This window comes from Oncorhynchus gorbuscha, linkage group LG23, assembly GCF_021184085.1.
Source record: "Oncorhynchus gorbuscha isolate QuinsamMale2020 ecotype Even-year linkage group LG23, OgorEven_v1.0, whole genome shotgun sequence".
NCBI lineage: Eukaryota > Metazoa > Chordata > Actinopteri > Salmoniformes > Salmonidae > Oncorhynchus > Oncorhynchus gorbuscha.
In genome coordinates, this window is record NC_060195.1 from 4,677,406 (window position 1) to 4,697,989 (window position 20,584).

At 46.9% G+C, this 20,584-nt stretch overlaps 1 protein-coding gene across 5 annotated transcripts in view; it reads left to right on the top strand.

The window, feature by feature from the left end:
- Positions 1–20,584, top strand: part of LOC124010999 (catenin alpha-1) — a 233,760-nt gene that overhangs the window by 37,633 nt on the left and 175,543 nt on the right. For 4 of the 5 annotated variants that reach the window (XM_046323885.1, XM_046323886.1, XM_046323884.1 and 1 more), the window contains 3 exons: positions 8,595–8,714; positions 13,534–13,659; positions 13,949–14,092. In XM_046323885.1, coding sequence (XP_046179841.1) covers positions 8,595–8,714; positions 13,534–13,659; positions 13,949–14,092 — 390 coding nt within the window. Of the gene's footprint in view, positions 1–8,594; positions 8,715–13,533; positions 13,660–13,948; positions 14,093–14,241; positions 14,268–20,584 lie in introns of those variants that run through there. The other variant, XM_046323888.1, reaches the window with a different exon arrangement.

The window sequence follows — 20,584 nt, forward strand, 5'->3', positions numbered from 1 at the left end:
TGCCAAACTGTCGTTTGTTAACAAGAAATTTGTGGAGTGGTTGAAAAAAGGAGTTTTAATAACCCCAACCTAAGTGTATGTTAACTTCTGACTTCAACTGTACCTTACAGCATTAAACTGTCTATCTGGCTTTGAGGTAGCTCATTATGAGCCACACACACACGACTTAAGTGGGCTCGTGTGGATATGACAAGTTCCACGTAGCTGAAGGGAAACCTATTTAACTAGCTTATGAATTACTTAGACATTCTTTATTGCATCGAAGAAAATAAAAATAAGTAAATAACCTAAAGTTTAGCTGCACTTTTTTTTTTAAAGAAAGCAACACGTCTACCAAAGCAACACGTCTACCTATTCAACTGTTTTTTTTTCTAGATAAATAGTTTGCTTGACTCAAACTAACGTTCTGGTGTCTTGGCTAAAGGTTTCAAACAAGGTCTTCTGTGTTTTGTCCATCCTTCTACCCAGTTCATTATTGCTGTGAATGAATGAAACTAAATCCTGACCACAAGGAGGCCTTTCACCTGCAGTGAAGAGACTTGCTGTTTATCATCGGTCGTAGGCTTAGTCCTCTGTAGGCACACTATCTATTTAGTGCACTACTTGTGACCAATGCACCATAGGGGTAGTGCACTACTGTTGACCAGGGCCCCATAGGGGTAGTGCACTACTGTTGACCAGGGCCCCATAGGGGTAGTGCACTACTGTTGACCAGGGCCCCATAGGGTTAGTGCACTACTGTTGACCAGGGCCCCATAGGGTTAGTGCACTACTGTTGACCAGGGCCCCATAGGGGTAGTGCACTACTGTTGACCAGGGACCCATAGGGGTAGTGCACTACTGTTGACCAGGGACCCATTGGGTTAGTGCACTACTTGTGACCAGGGCCCCATAGGGTTAGTGCACTACTGTTGACCAGGGCCCCATAGGGTTAGTGCACTACTGTTGACCAGGGCCCCATAGGGTTAGTGCACTACTGTTGACCAGGGCCCCATAGGGTTAGTGCACTACTGTTGACCAGGGCCCCATAGGGGTAGTGCACTACTTTAGACCAGGGCCCCATAGGGGTAGTGCACTACTGTTGACCAGGGCCCCATAGGGTTAGTGCACTACTTTAGACCAGGGCCCAGGGTGCCATTTGGGATGGAGCCATATGTTTTCTAACCTTTCCATTCACTACTGTAAACTGTTCTGATTCTAATTACACAGCCAGACAGTGAAGTCAAATGTCAACGATGAAATGGAGTCACTTTAAAAAAATATATTTTTTTTAATAGCTAGGCTGTAAAATGGAAGACGTCTGTCATTTCGTCAAGCTCAGACAGGTCAGCAGGTTGAAAAAGGAAATTACTATGTATTTATTGTCTCAGATCCTCCGGGTGAAGATCTAGAATCAGTTTTATTAAGATAATTTAAATTACCAACAGTAATTACATTGACATATAGATCAACACACTCTTTACTGTGAGACACTTCATGAATATGTGCATGGGCCTCTCCAGAAATGATTTACTGTGGAACGAAGTAGAAAGAGAGGATAGAAAAACACTAGTTTCTACTCTTGAGGTGAGGAAGCTTCCACAGCCATGTGTGCTGTTGCATTGTGGGCTAAGCTCCACCCCGTGTTCCACTTCCCATACTGTCTCTTAAAGTTGAACAACTCGACGTTATCTTATCATGCCTCTGTTTATAACCCACCTCTTCACAGGGTTAGTGCCTTCCAGATACTTGGGTTGTGTCCCAAAACGGCAACCTGTTCCCTATGTAGTGCACTACTTTTGACCAGGGACCGTATCCGGAATGGCACTCTGTCCTATGTAGTGCCTATTCCACATGGGGCCCTGTATAGGGCAACGGGTGCCATTTTTAAGACTCATCCAGACTGAGTCAGTGCTCCAGCTATATTGAAGTCTCTTGAGGGAAGTCAGCCCTGGCATTCTCTGGACACTGGCCACCCTGGTGTTGCCAGCCAAATGCAGGAGACCTGACGTCATTGCTCTTTCTGCATTCCAGATACCCAAAGTCCCAAATGGCGCCCTATGTAGAGCACTGCTGTTTGACCAAGGCCCCTTTGTGAATAGGCTGCCATTTGGGATGCTATCTATGGCATGCGCTCGGTGGATTATAGAATCATATCAAATAGACAGTGTTCCTGAATCCTGAGATGTTCAATGTTTACTCCAGGATATGTAAAGTCAACAAAAAAGTAAATGGTTTATTTTCATTAAACTTAACATGAGTAAATATTTGTATGTACGTAAGATTCAACTGAGATGAACTGAACAAGTTCCACAGACATGTGACTAACAAACGGAATAATGTGTCCCTGAACAAAGGGGGGTCAAAATCAAAAGTAAGTCAGTATCTGGTGTGGCCACCAGCTGCATTAAGTACTGCAGTGCATCTCCTCCTCATGGACTGCAACAGGTTTCCAGTTCTTACTGTGAGATGTTACCCCACTCTTCCACCAAAGCACCTGCAAGGTCCCGGACCTTTCTTGGCCCTAGCCCTCACCCCCCCGATCCAACAGGTCCCAGATGTGCTCAATGGGATTGAGATCTGGGCTCTTCACTGGCCATGACAGAACATTGACATTCCTGTCTTGCAGGAAATCACGCACAAAACCAGCAGTATGGCTGGTGGTATTGTCATGCTGGAGGGTCATGTCAGGATGAGCCTGCAGGAAGGGTACCACATGAGGGAGGAGGATGTCTTCCCTGTAACACACAGCGTTGAGATTGCCTGCAATGACAACAAGCTCAGTCCGATGATGCTGTGACACACCGCCCCAGACCATGACAGACCCTCCAACTCTAAATCCCGCTCCAGAGTACAGGCCTCGGTGTAACACTCATTCATTTAAGACATTTACATTTAAGTCATTTAGCAGACGCTCTTATCCAGAGCGACTTACAAATTGGTGCATTCACCTTATGACATCCAGTGGGACAGTCACTTAACAATAGTGCATCTAAAACTTAGGGGGGGGTGGGGTGAGAGGGATTACTTAACCTATCCTAGGTATTCCTTAAAGAGGTGGGGTTTCAGGTGTCTCCGGAAGGTGGTGATTGACTCCGCTGTCCTGGCGTCGTGAGGGAGTTTGTTCCACCATTGGGGGGCCAGGGCAGCGAACAGTTTTGACTGGGCTGAGCGGGAGCTGTACTTCCTCAGTGGTAGGGAGGCGAGCAGGCCAGAGGTGGATGAACGCAGTGCCCTTGTTTGGGTGTAGGGCCTGATCAGAGCCTGGAGGTACTGAGGTGCCGTTCCCCTCACAGCTCCGTAGGCAAGCACCATGGTCTTGTAGCGGATGCGAGCTTCAACTGGAAGCCAGTGGAGAGAACGGAGGAGCGGGGTGACGTGAGAGAACTTGGGAAGGTTGAACACCAGACGGGCTGCGGCGTTCTGGATGAGTTGAAGGGGTTTAATGGCACAGGCAGGGAGCCCAGCCAACAGCGAGTTGCAGTAATCCAGACGGGAGATGACAAGTGCCTGGATTAGGACCTGCGCCGCTTCCTGTGTGAGGCAGGGTCGTACTCTGCGGATGTTGTAGAGCATGAACCTACAGGAACGGGCCACCGCCTTGATGTTAGTTGAGAACGACAGGGTGTTGTCCAGGATCACGCCAAGGTTCTTGGCGCTCTGGGAGGAGGACACAATGGAGTTGTCGACCGTGATGGCGAGATCATGGAACGGGCAGTCCTTCCCCGGGAGGAAGAGCAGCTCCGTCTTGCCGAGGTTCAGCTTGAGGTGGTGATCCGTCATCCACACTGATATGTCTGCCAGACATGCAGAGATGCGATTCGCCACCTGGTCATCAGAAGGGGGAAAGGAGAAGATTAATTGTGTGTCGTCTGCATAGCAATGATAAGAGAGACCATGTGAGGTTATGACAGAGCCAAGTGACTTGGTGTATAGCGAGAATAGGAGAGGGCCAAGAACAGAGCCCTGGGGGACACCAGTGGTGAGAGCGCGTGGTGAGGAGACAGATTCTCGCCACGCCACCTGGTAGGAGCGACCTGTCAGGTAGGACGCAATCCAAGCGTGGGCCGCGCCGGAGATGCCCAACTCGGAGAGGGTGGAGAGGAGGATCTGATGGTTCACAGTATCGAAGGCAGCCGATAGATCTAGAAGGATGAGAGCAGAGGAGAGAGAGTTAGCTTTAGCAGTGCGGAGCGCCTCCGTGATACAGAGGAGAGCAGTCTCAGTTGAATGACTAGTCTTGAAACCTGACTGATTTGGATCAAGAAGGTCATTCAGAGAGAGATAGCGGGAGAGCTGGCCAAGGACGGCACGTTCAAGAGTTTTGGAGAGAAAAGAAAGAAGGGATACTGGTCTGTAATTGTTGACATCGGAGGGATCGAGTGTAGGTTTTTTCAGAAGGGTGCAACTCTCGCTCTCTTGAAGACGGAAGGGACGTAGCCAACGGTCAGGGATGAGTTGATGAGCGAGGTGAGGTAAGGGAGAAGGTCTCCGGAAATGGTCTGGAGAAGAGAGGAGGGGATAGGGTCAAGCGGGCAGGTTGTTGGGCGGCCGGCCGTCACAAGACGCGAGATTTCATCTGGAGAGAGAGGGAGAAAGAGGTCAGAGCACAGGGTAGGGCAGTGTGAGCAGAACCAGCGGTGTCGTTTGACTTAGCAAACGAGGATCGGATGTCGTCGACCTTCTTTTCAAAATGGTTGACGAAGTCATCTGCAGAGAGGGAGGGGGAGGGGGCGGAGGATTCAGGAGGGAGGAGAAGGTGGCAAAGAGCTTCCTAGGGTTAGAGGCAGATGCTTGGAATTTAGCGTGGTAGAAAGTGGCTTTAGCAGCAGAGACAGAGGAGGAAAATGTAGAGAGGAGGGAGTGAAAGGATGCCAGGTCCGCAGGGAGGCGAGTTTTCCTCCATTTCCGCTCGGCTGCCCGGAGCCCTGTTCTGTGAGCTCGCAATGAGTCATCGAGCCACGGAGCGGGAGGGGAGGACCGAGCCGGCCTGGAGGATAGGGGACATAGAGAGTCAAGGGATGCAGAGAGGGAGGAGAGGAGGGTTGAGGAGGCAGAATCAGGAGATAGGTGGGAGAAGGTTTGAGCGGAGGGAAGAGATGATAGGATGGAAGAGGAGAGAGTAGCGGGGGAGAGAGAGCGAAGGTTGGGACGGCGCGATACCATCCGAGTAGGGGCAGTGTGGGAGGTGTTGGATGAGAGCGAGAGGGAAAAGGATACAAGGCAGTGGTCGGAGACTTGGAGGGGAGTTGCAGTGAGGTTAGTGGAAGAACAGCATCTAGTAAAGATGAGGTCGAGCGTATTGCCTGCCTTGTGAGTAGGGGGGGAAGGTGAGAGGGTGAGGTCAAAAGAGGAGAGGAGTGGAAAGGAGGCAGAGAGGAAAGAGTCAAAGGTAGACGTGGGGAGGTTAAAGTCGCCCAGAACTGTGAGAGGTGAGCCGTCCTCAGGAAAGGAGCTTATCAAGGCATCAAGCTCATTGATGAACTCTCCGAGGAACCTGGAGGGCGATAAATGATAAGGATGTTAAGCTTGAAAGGGCTAGTAACTGTGACAGCATGGAATTCAAAGGAGGCGATAGACAGATGGGTAAGGGAGAAAGAGAGAATGACCACTTGGGAGAGATGAGGATCCCGGTGCCACCACCCCGCTGACCAGACGCTCTCGGGGTGTGCGAGAACACGTGGGCGGACGAAGAGAGAGCAGTAGGAGTAGCAGTGTTGTCTGTGGTGATCCATGTTTCCGTCAGTGCCAAGAAGTCGAGGGACTGGAGGGAGGCATAGGCTGAGATGAACTCTGCCTTGTTGACCGCAGATTGGCAGTTCCAGAGGCTACCGGAGACCTGGAACTCCACGTGGGTCGTGCGCGCTGGGACCACCAGAGTAGGGTGGCCGCGGCCACGCGGTGAGGAGCGTTTGTATGGTCTGTGCAGAGAGGAGAGAACAGGGATAAACAGACACATAGTTGACAGGCTACAGAAGAGGCTACGCTAATGCAAAGGAGATTGGAATGACAAGTGGACTACACGTCTCGAATGTTCAGAAAGTTAAGCTACGTAGCAAGAATCTTATTGACTAAAATGATTAAAATGATACAGTACTGCTGAAGTAGGCCAGCTGGCAGTGGGTGCGTTGTTGACACTACACTAATCAAGTCATTCCGTTGAGTGTAATAGTTCTGCAGTGTTGCTATTCGGGGGCTAGCAGGCTAGCTAGCAGTGTTGTTTACGTTACGTTGCGTTAAAAGAACGACAATAGATGGCTAGCGAACCTAGAAAATCGCTCTAGACTACACAATTATCTTTGATACAAAGACGGCTATGTAGCTAGCTAAGTAGCTAGCTACGATCAAACAAATCAAACCGTTGTACTGTAATGAAATGAAGTGAAAATGTGATACAACCTGTGAATGCGACCGGGTAGTTGAGTTCTATACAGAAGACGTTGGCTAGCGTTGGCTAGCTGTTGGCTAGCTAGCAGAGTCACCTACGTTAAGGACGACAAATAGCTGGCTAGCTAACCTCGGTAAATTAAGAATCACTCTAAGACTACACACTCTAAACCTAAACAACACAATTATCTTGGATACGATGATACGATGATACGAAGACAGCAAAGACAGCTATGTAGGTAGCTAACACTAAACTAATCAAGTCGTTCAGTTGAGTGTAAGAGTTTCTCAGTGCAGCTAATCAGTGGACGTTAGCTAGCTGGCTAGTGAAGACTACGTGAAGACCATAAACGCAAATCTGACCATAACCCTTGGTGAGCACAAAACCGTGACTCGTCAGTGAAGAGCACTTTTTGCCAGTCCTGTCTGGTTCAGCAACGGTGGGTGTGTGACCATAGGTGACGTTGTTGCCGGTGATGTCTGAGGACCTGCCTTACAACAGGCCTACAAGCCCTCAGTCCAGCCTCTCTCAGCCTATTGCGGATAGTCTGAGCACTGATGGAGTGATTGTGCGTTCCTCTGGCAGTTGTTGCCATCCTGTACTTGTCGTGCAGGTGTTACACGTGGTCTGCCACTGCGAGGATGACCAACTGTCCGTCCTGTCTCCCTGTAGCGCTGTCTTAGGCGACTCACAGTACGGACATTGCAATTTATTGCCCTGGCGACATTTGCAGTCCTCATGCCTCCTTGCAGCATGCCTAAGGCACGTTCACACAGATGAGCAGGGACCCTGGGCATCTTTCTTTTGGTGTTCTTCAGAGTCAGTAGAAAGGACACTAAAGGGGTCTAACTGGTCATATTACTGTGACCTTATTTGCCTACCGTCTGTAAGCTGTTAGTGTCTTAACGACCGTTCCACAGGTGCATGTTCATTCATTGTTTATGGTCCATTGAGCAAGCATGGGAAACAGTGTTTAAACCCTTTACAATGAAGATCTGTGAAGTTATTTGGATTTTTACGAATTATTTTTGAAAGGCAGGGTCCTGAAGTTTTTTTGCTCAATTTAGTTCCAACTGATTTGGTCTTGTAGGTCTGCACGGTAACATATATGGGCATCCTCAGTTATAGCTGCCTCAGGCCCGGCTAATCTACTGTTAGCCTCAGGCCCGGCTAATCTACTGTTAGCCTCAGGCCCGGCTAATCTACTGTTAGCCTCAGGCCCGGCTAATCTACTGTTAGCCTCAGGCCCGGCTAATCTACCTCTGTAGGAGATGCTACTGGAGAAATAAAGCTAACCTAGCCCCGGGCTTCGATAATATAGACTAAAGCTAGTCTCTAGGCCTCCAGGAGATCGTTACTGTGACGTGGCCCGTGACGTCATCTCCATTTTGAATCTTTTTAACTCCATTATTAATGCTCATGTTTTTTTTTTGGAATGAGATGTTTGACGAGCAGGTGTCCACATACTTTTATTTCAGGAAGGTTTATATATGTTTACCTTTTTAAATAACTCAATTCCCTCCATAAATATGCCCTTTTTACCTTTGCAATATTACCAAAGCTCATCCTGAACACTAGGCATATTGTATTTATTTTGCACTTTGTGCTGATGTAGCTAGTGTGTACTTTTTGATGGTAAAGATTGAGTGCAAACTGTTTTTCTGTGGTAACAGCTAGTAGCAAATTAATCATTTACCATATACTGTAGTCTAAGCACTGGTCTTTAATGGACTGTTGAGTGGAGAGAGGCATGTTGACTGTGTTAAAGAATAACCTTCCTAGCAAAGATTTTGCCTAAGTCCCAAATGGCACCCGTTACCATATAATGTAATACTTTTTGACCAGAGCCCTATGGCCTAGAGAGCACAAACCTATGGGCCCTGGTCGAAGTAGTGCACTATGTTGGTGATGGTGTTTTATTTGGGACAGGATGGCGTGTATTTGGGACAGGATCTGAATACGAGAAGCTGTTGATCCCGAATCTTCATCGTGCTGTTATCCAGACTTTATTTCCGTCGTCATTCCAAACCTACCACAGACGTCATCAAATAACGAAAGAGTTTTTAAAACATTTTTTTTTTATCCAACTGTCTCTGTGCTGATCTTTCCAGCATCTCTCAGTGAAATTCTCCAATTCCCCAGTCCACAACGGCTCTCTTACATTCTTTGGGGATACCCCTGCCTACGTTCCCTATCTAAACCGTGTGTTCCTCTGTAACCCCTCTAGGTGGAGGAGAACCTGATGAAGGTGCGTAACGCTGGAACAGAGCAGGACCTGGGCATACAGTACAAGGCCCTGAAACCAGAGGTGGACAAACTCAACATGATGGCTGCCAAGAGACAGCAGGTATGTACTGGACTGTCTGATTGAGACAGCAGGCATGTACTGGACTGTCTGATTGGGGGGGAGGTTGGGAGTGAGACAGCAGGCATGTACTGGACTGTCTGATTGGGGGAGGTTGGGAGAGAGACAGCAGGCATGTACTGGACTGTCTGATTGGGGGAGGTTGGGAGTGAGACAGCAGGCATGTACTGGGACTCTGATTGGGGGAGGTTGGGAGTGAGACAGCAGGCATGTACTGGACTGTCTGATTGGGGGAGGTTGGGAGTGAGACAGCAGGCATGTACTGGGACTATCTGATTGGGGGAGGTTGGGAGTGAGACAGCAGGCATGTACTGGACTGTCTGATTGGGGAGGTTGGGAGTGAGACAGCAGGCATGTACTGGACTGTCTGATTGGGGGAGGTTGGGAGTGAGACAGCAGGCATGTACTGGACTGTCTGATTGGGGGAGGTTGGGAGTGAGACAGCAGGCATGTACTGGACTGTCTGATTGGGGAGGTTGGGAGTGAGACAGCAGGCATGTACTGGACTGTCTGATTGGGGGAGGTTGGGAGTGAGACAGCAGGCATGTACTGGACTGTCTGATTGGGGGAGGTTGGGAGAGAGACAGCAGGCATGTACTGGACTGTCTGATTGGGGGAGGTTGGGAGAGAGACAGCAGGCATGTACTGGACTGTCTGATTGGGGGAGGTTGGGAGAGAGACAGCAGGCATGTACTGGACTGTCTGATTGGGGGAGGTTGGGAGAGAGACAGCAGGCATGTACTGGACTGTCTGATTGGGGAGACAGCAGGCATGTACTAGACTGTCTGATTGGGGGAGGTTGGGAGAGAGACAGCAGGCATGTACTGGACTGTCGATAATTAACTTTTCCCCCCCCCATACGAATATAAAAGTACAGTAATGTTAGTGTCTTTCTTATTATAATATAGGCTGCTAGCTGAACAACATTTCTGCATCCTCACGTAAACGTCACAGAACAACGAGACCGATATTTCCGATATTTTGATGCTTCGAAATATGGTAGTGAGAGGAAGCCCAGTGGCCCGGCATTTGGAGAAGATGGAGTGACATAGATCTTTGTCCGGCATTCCGTGAATTTTCTCATTGACTAAACATTTGATCTCAATACAGTTTTGTTTTCCCAAAACAAAGAATCTGCTACGAACTAAGTTTTGTAGACATTGCCCTTTGCCAAAGTATATAACACTGTTTAGGAGTAGAAAGGCAAATATAGTTATTGCTGCCGAGTAGGTGTTTCCTAACGGAAATATGCAAATGAATGCTCGACTGCTCCAGTCGGATCTTGCTAGTTCCTGCTTGGCTCTGCCCACCATTGACCAATTTTCCGGTTAGTTCTACAAATCTTTGTAAACGTGCTGTCTAGCTAAAAGTGGATGTTTTTTTTTAGTTGAACCATCGCTAGATCAGGAGCTTTTGGGCTAACACTAGGCTACGTAATAAAGTTGCCTAATAGTTAACCTGGCTTCATTTGATCAATATTATTGAAATGGACTGAATGTTAGTAATCACCCTGGGGAGATGCTTCTAGCCTGGAACTCAGTAGCTCAGTGCAGTCAAGCAAGAGAAAAAAAGAAGAAAACAGATTTAAAGCTACGGCGACCAATTTTCAGAATGTAACAGGTTGTTACAATTTAAGGTGTAAAAAAATGAGTGTCTATACATTTCAGCTGTTTAAACCTTCCCCCCCCCCCCCTCCCCAGAGGTAGGGGAGTGAATAGATGTATTGCAGGCAGCACAGGGTGACCACATCCATTATGGAGAGATGGGGACTGCCACTGCATTTCATATTTCATGATGAGTTTTGCTGGTGACGTCACTGAGTTAAAGGGACGAGCAGTATCCCTAGACTGCTCAGGTAGGACACACACACACACACACACACACACACACACACACACACACACACACACACACACACACACACACACACACACACACACACACACACACACACACACACACACACACACACACACACACACACACACACACACACACACACACAGTATAGGAGAAGAATCTGCTCGTTATATCTCACATGCTATTGTTTTGGGTTTGTTTTATTTTCCTATTTGTCTTTCCAGTCTTGTGTTTTTTATTTATTTTAGATTTGGTTTAGTACCAAACAACCAGGTTGTAAGTAAATATGTCCCTTCCTGTTTTTTAGTCGACTGAAATGTAAACTTAAAGCCATACGATCGTGTGTGTGAAGCTTTAGCCAATGTTGATGACCTTTTATGCTAAGGCATCAGTTGATTCTACCTCTTAAATGGCACTGTATTCCCTATATATAGTGCACTGTATTCCCTATATATAGTGCACTGTATTCCCTATATATAGTGCACTGTATTCCCTATATATAGTGCACTGTATTCCCTATATATAGTGCACTGTATTCCCTATATATAGTGCACTGTATTCCCTATATATAGTGCACTGTATTCCCTATATATATAGTGCACTGTATTCCCTATATATATAGTGCACTGTATTCCCTATATATATAGTGCACTGTATTCCCTATATATATATATAGTGCACTGTATTCCCTATATATATATATATTCCCTATATATATTCCCTATATATATATATATAGTGCACTGTATTCCCTATATATATATATATAGTGCACTGTATTCCCTATATATATATAGTGCACTGTATTCCCTATATATATATATAGTGCACTGTATTCCCTATATATATATATATAGTGCACTGTATTCCCTATATATATATATATATAGTGCACTGTATTCCCTATATATATATATAGTGCACTGTATTCCCTATATATATATATAGTGCACTGTATTCCCTATATATATATATAGTGCACTGTATTCCCTATATATATATATAGTGCACTGTATTCCCTATATATATTACATTTACATTTAAGTCATTTAGCAGACACTCTTATCCAGAGCGACTTACAAATTGGTGCATTCACCTTATGACATCCAGTGGAACAGTCACTTTACAATAGTGCATCTAAATCTTAAAGGGGGGGGGTGAGAGGGATTACTTATCCTATCCTAGGTATTCCTTAAAGAGGTGGGGTTTCAGGTGTCTCCGGAAGGTGGTGATTGACTGTGCACTGTATTCCCTATATATATATGTAGTGCACTGTATTCTCTATATGTGTAGTGCACTGTATTCTCTATTCCCTATATATATGTGTAGTGCACTGTATTCTCTATATATTGTGCACTGTATTCTCTATATGTGTAGTGCACTGTATTCTCTATATATTGTGCACTGTATTCCCTATATATATATATATGTAGTGCACTGTATTCTATATGTGTAGTGCACTGTATTCTATATGTGTAGTGCACTGTATTCCCTATGTGTAGTGCACTGTATTCCCTATGTGTAGTGCACTGTATTCCCTATGTGTAGTGCACTGTATTCCCTATGTGTAGTGCACTGTATTCCCTATGTGTAGTGCACTGTATTCCCTATGTGTAGTGCACTGTATTCCCTATGTGTAGTGCACTGTATTCCCTATATGTTGTGCACTGTATTCCCTATATGTGTAGTGCACTGTATTCCCTATATGTGTAGTGCACTGTATTCCCTATATGTGTAGTGCACTGTATTCCCTATATGTGTAGTGCACTGTATTCCCTATATGTGTAGTGCACTGTATTCCCTATATGTGTAGTGCACTGTATTCCCTATATGTGTAGTGCACTGTATTCCCTATATGTGTAGTGCACTGTATTCCCTATATGTGTAGTGCACTGTATTCCCTATATGTATATGTAGTGGGCCTATAGGACCACATATAGGGAATAGTGTAATTTGTGAGGCAGGAGCCTGTGCTGTCTCCCTGGCTCTTCTATAAAAACCAACACTGGAGCCAGTAGTAAGAGCTATGTGTTAAAGCTGCAGGACTTATTGGAATGGCCTGATTATGACTGCGCTTTATCACCACGGGGGAGAATCTGGGTAGTTCAGACAGAGCAGCTCTGTCATAATTGTGTACATGAGGGCAGCACTTGACAGTCTTCAATCCAAAGAGCCTGTGTCTCCCCCCCTCCTCCCCCGGAGCCCGTGCCTCCCCCGGAGCCTCCCCCCTCCTCCCCCGGAGCCTGTCTCCCCCCCTCCTCCCCGGAGCCTGTCTCCCCCCTCCTCCCCGGAGCCCGTGTCTCCCCCCTCCTCCCCCGGAGCCCGTGTCTCCCCCTCCTCCCCCGGAGCCGTGTCTCCCCCCTCCTCCCCCGGAGCCGTGTCTCCCCCCTCCTCCCCCGGAGCCTGTGTCTCCCCCCCCTCCTCCCCCGGAGCCTGTCTCCCCCCTCCTCCCCGGAGCCTGTCTCCTCCCCCGTAGCCTGTGTCTCCCCCCCCGGAGCCTGTCTCCCCCCTCCTCCCCCGGAGCCTGTCTCCCCCTCCTCCCCCGGAGCCGTGTCTCCCCCTCCTCCCCCGGAGCCCTGTCCCCCCCTCCTCCCCCGGAGTCTCCCCTGTCTCCCCCCCCCTCCTCCCCCGGAGCCCGTGTCTCCCCCTCCTCCCCCGGAGCCCGTGTCTCCCCCTCCTCCCCCCCGGAGCCGTGTCTCCCCCCCCCCCCTCCCCCTCCCCCGTAGCCTGCCTGTGTCTCCCCCCTCCTCCCCCGGAGCCTGTGTCTCCCCCCTCCTCCCCCGGAGCCCTCCCCCTCTCCCCCCTCCTCCCCCGGAGCCTGCGCTCCCCCTCCTCCCCCGGAGCCCCTTCCCCCTCCTCCCCCGGAGCCTGCATTCTTTGCTATTGAAAGGATGTTTTCCAGATAGTCTAATGATACCGTTGTCTCTCTGTCTCTCTGTAGGAGTTGAAGGATGTTCACCATAAGGATCAGATGGCGGCTGCCCGCGGTGTTCTCCAGAGGAACATCCCCATGCTCTACACCGCCTCCCGCGCCTGTCTTCAACACCCTGACGTGGCCGCATACAAGGTCTGTAGTAGAACAGTGGGGGCATCCCAAATGGCACCTTGTTCCCTAATAGTGAACTGATGTTGACCAAAAGCCATTTGTGCGGAACATCAAGGGTATAGGGTGCCATTTGGGACCTAATAATATTTGACATGTAAAAAAAAAAAAAAGAGCTTATGATAATCATTTTACTTCAATAGCACATTACATACAGAATCTCGAAGCGCTTCAGAGACACATCTTGTTGATTTTGTATTTTTATTATCTTTAGTTCCCTCGTAAATAACGTGAATTTAATTCCATTCTCCAGGCGAACCGTGACCTGATCTACAAGCAGCTTCAGCATGCAGTCTCAGGCATCTCTAATGCTGCCCAGGCTACTGCCTCAGATGATGCTGCCTTCAACCACCCTGCTGGGGGAGGAGAGCTGGCCTACGCTCTCAACAACTTTGATGTAAGTCTAGGAGGGATGGGGGTTGGAGAGGGAGGAGAGCTGGCCTACACTCTCAACAACTTTGATGTAAGTCTAGGAGGGATGGGGTTTGGAGAGGGAGAGCTGGCCTACGCTCTCAACAACTTTGTAAGTCTAGGAGGGAGGAGAGCTCGCCTACGCTCTCAACAACTTTGATGTAAGTCTAGGGGGGATGGGGTTTGGAGAGGGAGGAGAGCTATGGGGGTCCTCTCCCCCTCATATCTCCTTTCCTTGGTCTGCACTGATCTCATAACCCCGGACTGCACTGCATAAACAAATGCAACGTTTGCAAAGCAGGTATACCTCAATGGTGTCAGCTTGGTCTCACCTCTTCCCCTGCTGCTGTGTTAAGAACTAAAACAGAGCATCCCAAGTTACACCCTATTCCCTACATAGTGCACGAATTTTGTCCCGGCCCCATAAAGAATCACAGGGCTGTGGTCAAAAGTAGTGCACTATGTAGGGACTAGGGTGCTACGTGGGAGGCAGGGAGGGAACAGGCCCCAGCCTGTGAGGTGATGTTCCCACTGTAGTGTCTGCAGGTCAGGGAGAGATGTGAGGGGATGTTGCCACTGTAGTGTCTGCAGGTCAGGGAGAGATGTGAGGGGATGTTGCCACTGTAGTGTCTGCAGGTCAGGGAGAGATGTGAGGGGATGTTGCCACTGTAGTGTCTGCAGGTCAGGGAGAGATGTGAGGGGATGTTGCCACTGTAGTGTCTGCAGGTCAGGGAGAGATGTGAGGGGATGTTGTCACTGTAGTGTCTGCAGGTCAGGGAGAGATGTGAGGGGATGTTGTCACCGTAGCAACTCAGCCCAAGTGGGGAAAAAACAGGTTTTTCTCTCTCCTCACTTTTCTATTTCTTAAAAGAAAGTGTTTCTTTGTATCTATCTTTTGCCTCTTCTCGCTCTCTGTTCTTATGCTCCCTCTTTCTCACTCTCTGTTCGTCTCTGTTCGTCTCTGTTCGTCTCTGTTCGTCTCTGTTCGTCTCTGTTCGTCTCTGTTCGTCTCTGTTCGTCTCTGTTCGTCTCTGTTCGTCTCTGTTCGTCTCTGTTCGTCTCTGTTCGTCTCTGTTCGTCTCTGTTCGTCTCTGTTCGTCTCTGTTCGTCTCTGTTCGTCTCTGTTCGTCTCTGTTCGTCTCTGTTCGTCTCTGTTCGTCTCTGTTCGTCTCTGTTCGTCTCTGTTCGTCTCTGTTCGTCTCTGTTCGTCTCTGTTCGTCTCTGTTCGTCTCTGTTCGTCTCTGTTCGTCTCTGTTCGTCTCTGTTCGTCTCTGTTCGTCTCTGTTCGTCTCTGTTCGTCTCTGTTCGTCTCTGTTCGTCTCTGTTCGTCTCTGTTCGTCTCTGTTCGTCTCTGTTCGTCTCTGTTCGTCTCTGTTCGTCTCTGTCTCGTTCGTCTCTGTTCGTCTCTGTTCGTCTCTGTTCGTCTCTGTTCGTCTCTGTTCGTCTCTGTTCGTCTCTGTTCGTCTCTGTTCGTCTCTGTTCGTCTCTGTTCGTCTCTGTTGTTCGTCTCTGTTCGTCTCTGTTCGTCTCTGTTCGTCTCTGTTCGTCTCTGTTCGTCTCTGTTCGTCTCTGTTCGTCTCTGTTCGTCTCTGTTCGTCTCTGTTCGTCTCTGTTCGTCTCTGTTCGTCTCTGTTCGTCTCTGTTCGTCTCTGTTCTCTCTGTTCGTCTCTGTTCGTCTCTGTTCGTCTCTGTCTCTGTCTCTGTTCGTCTCTGTTCGTCTCTGTTCGTCTGTTCGTCTCTGTTCGTCTCTGTTCGTCTCTGTTCGTCTCTGTTCGTCTCTGTTCGTCTCTGTTCGTCTCTGTTCGTCTCTGTTGTCTCTGTCTCTGTCTCTGTTCGTCTCTGTTCGTCTCTGTTCGTCTCTGTTCGTCTCTGTTCGTCTCTGTTCGTCTCTGTTCGTCTCTGTTCGTCTCTGTTCGTCTCTGTTCGTCTCTGTTCGTCTCTGTTCGTCTCTGTTCGTCTCTGTTCGTCTCTGTTCGTCTCTGTTCGTCTCTGTTCGTCTCTGTTCGTCTCTGTTCGTCTCTGTTCGTCTCTGTTCGTCTCTGTTCGTCTCTGTTCGTCTCTGTTCGTCTCTGTTCGTCTCTGTTCGTCTCTGTTCGTCTCTGTTCGTCTCTGTTCGTCTCTGTTCGTCTCTGTTCGTCTCTGTTCGTCTCTGTTCGTCTCTGTTCGTCTCTGTTCGTCTCTGTTCGTCTCTGTTCGTCTCTGTTCGTCTCTGTTCGTCTCTGTTCGTCTCTGTTCGTCTCTGTTCGTCTCTGTTCGTCTCTGTTCGTCTCTGTTCGTCTCTGTTCGTCTCTGTTCGTCTCTGTTCGTCTCTGTTCGTCTCTGTTCGTCTCTGTTCGTCTCTGTTCGTCTCTGTTCGTCTCTGTTCGTCTCTGTTCGTCTCTGTTCGTCTCTGTTCGTCTCTGTTCGTCTCTGTTCGTCTCTGTTCGTCTCTGTTCGTCTCTGTTCGTCTCTGTTCGTCTCTGTTCGTCTCTGTTCGTCTCTGTTCGTCTCTGTTCGTCTCTGTTCGTCTCTGTCGTCTCTGTTCGTCTCTGTTGTCTCTGTTCGTCTCTGTTCGTCTCTGTTCGTCTCTGTTCGTCTCTGTTCGTCTCTGTTCGTCTCTGTTCGTCTCTGTTCGTCTCTGTTCGTCTCTGTTCGTCTCTGTTCGTCTCTGTTCGTCTCTGTTCGTCTCTGTTCGTCTCTGTTCGTCTCTGTTCGTCTCTCTCCCCCCTCTCTTTCTCTCTCTCTCTCTCTCCTGTTTGTAAATATGGCTTTAAAGCTTTTGACATGTTATCCTGTGTGTTTGATTGAATTCAGTCCAGGAAGCCTTGTAATCCAGGATTGGATCAGATTAATGCTGCCTCTACTGCTGCTGACCCCAAATCCAACCTGTAAGATTTGATCTCAGTGTTTCAGATGGTGGCAAAATCCCGGATTGTTAATTTGGTCGTGAACAGTGTGCAAAGCCTCAACTTCGACCCTAACTTTTTTGTTGTTGTTGTCAATAGATTATTCAATATTTGGGATTTTAATCTAGTGGAGTTTGACTGTTGTCCTAAAATACAGAGGAAACCGTTCTAGTGTCTGGTCTAAAATAGTGCATTCTAAATGCAAGGGTCCCATTTAGGACAGACTAATTTTCCTCTTATAGATAGATAGATATAGATGAGGACCACAATGGAAATAAGTCCCAGACTTTGTTATCCTCTATGATTTTACACCATGTACATGCATGGCTTTTTCTTCTTCTCAAGAGTATGTGTGTGCCTGTACAGGACTTCAATAAGTTGCTCTCAAATATTTTAAGGAAAATTGAGTCTATCATTGTTCATGCGGGATTCAATGACATTATGAAGGGCAGCTCAGAGCAGCTGAAGATGGATTTTTAAAAAGAACTGATTGGGTCACTACACTAACAGAAGCTCCATAATCTGGCCCTCTGCCCTTCCTAAATCGTGGCATTGAACATTTCAGTAGACTTTTAGCCTTTCATAACTGGCTACCAGACTATTGCAGCTCTGTGGGTGAAACAATTATTGACAATTCTGATAGCTTCTGGAAACAAAGCTCGTATTATAAGGAGGACGGGATCCACACAAATCATCTGGGTTCCTGGATCCTTTCACAGCACTATAAGGCTGCGTTGATACGGTGACTTATCAATGACCCAAGCACAGCTCAGTTAATCCCTACCGCTGAGTTGTCATAATGCTTCAGCAAATGTACATTATCCCAGGGGTGTTGGTGGACACAATGTACGTAACCTATTTCACGTCCCTCTGACTGACCCTGAAGGCCTCTGCTGATCCTACAGCTATTGTATGCGGTAATCATGCGACCTATGAACCCGGAGGTCTACAACCTGAGACGGAAGTCTTCCGTCTGCACTAATATAAATAACCTGAGCATGTCAACTTCTGCTAAGCTTCCCAGTAAAGCAAGAAAAATAATCAAGCATCCCAGAAAAAGTGCTAAAAATAACCCACGTTTTTTAAACATTTTGAAGCTTAAGAAACAAGGTTCATGAAATCAATAATTAGCTTGTAACAGGTGACTTTCAAATTCGGACATCCTCTGAAACTCACTAAGATAATATACTTTTTGATACAGTGGTAGCAATACATGGTTATAACATCTACATGAAAGACAGAAATGCCTAAGTTGGAGGTGTGGTCGTTTTTATATTCAGAACCACATTCCTGTAAAGTTTAGAGACGATCTAATGTTCAACAGTATTTAAGTAATATGGCTACAGGTTCATCTGCCTCACCTAAAGCCCATTCTGGTGGGAAGCTGCTTTAATAAACCAAGTGCTAACAGTATCTGGATAACATGTGTAAAATGCTTGATAATATGTGATATCTTATATCAAGCTGCCCGCTCCAAGAAAAAGCTTCAAACAGGTTACAGGCACCAGTTATCAGTCAACCTACCAGGGTAGTTACCCACAGCACAGGAATGAAATCATCTACATGTATTGATCACACCTTTAACTAACACTGCAGAAATGTGCTTTTTAAAGCAGTATCTGAATCCATTGGATGTAGTGATCACCGTATAGGAGCCATATGTAGGAAAACCAAGGTTCCAAAGGAGGAGCCTAATAATAAGTGTATAAAAGGTCAAACAAGAAGTGTCGTATTGATTCCTATGTTTATGATGTATAGAGTATTTACTGGTCTCTGGTGTGTAATGAGGAGAAACCAGAATCTGCACTAAACGTATATTTATGAAATTGCTTTCTCCAGTTACTAATAAGCATGCACCCATTTAAGAAAATCCCGGTGGAATGATGAGGAATTAAAAAAAACAAAAATGTTGAGGGGGATGAGGCCAAAGGTATGGCAAATAAGTCTGGCAGCCCAACTGGCAAACTTGCTGCAAATTTAAAAGAAATCGTGTGACTTAAACTCAATAAAAAGAAACTTCAGCGCCCCTCATAAAAACACATAATCATATTTCAACCAGGCAGGTGCGACACAAGTCAGAAATGACTATATAAAAAATGCCTTTGATGATCATCTTCTGTTGGCACTCAAAGGTCCCAGTTACATCACAAATGGTCCTTTTTGTTCGATAATGTCCTTTTTTTATCCATAAAAACTCTGTTTAGCTGGCGCACTGCAGTCAATCTACCCATTTTCCCTCCATCAAAATGAATCCCAAACGTTACTAATAAACTTTTTCCAAACAAGTCAAACAACGTTTCTAACCTAACCTTAGGTACCCTATATGATACAATTTAAGATGGCGAATTGTTATCGTCTTTACATCTAGTGGAAGCCCTAGGGACTGCAATCTGGGAGGATTTCACCTCATTAAAATGATAATAATACGCAAATTTGATTTGTTTTATTTAAGACTGAGAATCGTTATTGTATTTACCGGAGACAAATACCAAAAGAAAGTGCTTTCTTCCACGAGCTTGAACACACTGTAGCCAAAGTAGGAGCCAGCTCAGACAAGACTGGCTGTGGATATAATCAGGGGGGAATGAACAAAAACTACAATTTCTGGGTCATTTTTCCAAAAACCAGCCTGAAACTCTTTCTAAAGACTGACATCTAGTGGAAGCCCTAGGAACTGCAATCTGGGAGGACTTGGCCTTTTTATAATTAAAGTAATAGCCATTTGAAAAATTGGTTGGTGTTTCGCCATATCAGTTCTGTTTTACTCGTCAACATTTTTTAAACAGTTTTTAGAAACAGAGTGTTTTCTATCCACATACCAATTATATGCACATCCTAGCTTCTGGGCCTGAGTAACAGGTAGTTTACTTTGGGCACGCTTTTCATCCGGACATCAAAATACTGCACCCTACCCTACCCTAGAGAAACAAGAAATTTGTGTAGTTGTTGAAAAACGAGTTTTAATAACTCCAACCGAAGTAAACTTCCGACTTCAACTGTATGCATTTAGAGTAGGGCCAATGGGTTCTGCATTATCATGAATTGTCATTACAACATTCTATGGCAGCTATGTTAGCTCCCCATTACCATGACATGGCTGTAATATCACAACTGTTTGGGGTAGCTCTTGTGTTTTTGTTTTGCATATGCTATATCTGGTGTACACTGTACAATAAAAAAAATGCCAATGTTTACTTTATTTATTTTAAATAATTGTTCTCCAACAGGCCTCCTCTGGTGGCTAGCAGGCTGGTCAGTGGCAATACCACTCCATCAGGTCTTAACCTGACTCTGGTTGATTGACGGGTCATTCTCTGGTGTCTCTCAGCCTGCAGAGAAGAGGAGGAGGAGGAGGAGTGGGGGAGGGAGCTGGGAAGGAGGAGCAGAGGTTCTACTCAGTCAGAACGGCTCAGGAGAGGAAGTGCAGCGGCTCCATAACACAGACAGATGGTTGTGTGAAAGAGTCAGATACATGAAAGATTAAGAGGACACGTGAGATGAGAGCAGAAGCAGCGGGTTATTAGCATCATAACAATAACAGCAGCACCACTGCACATCTTGTACATCAGTCATTTCCTGGTGACCGCACAGTT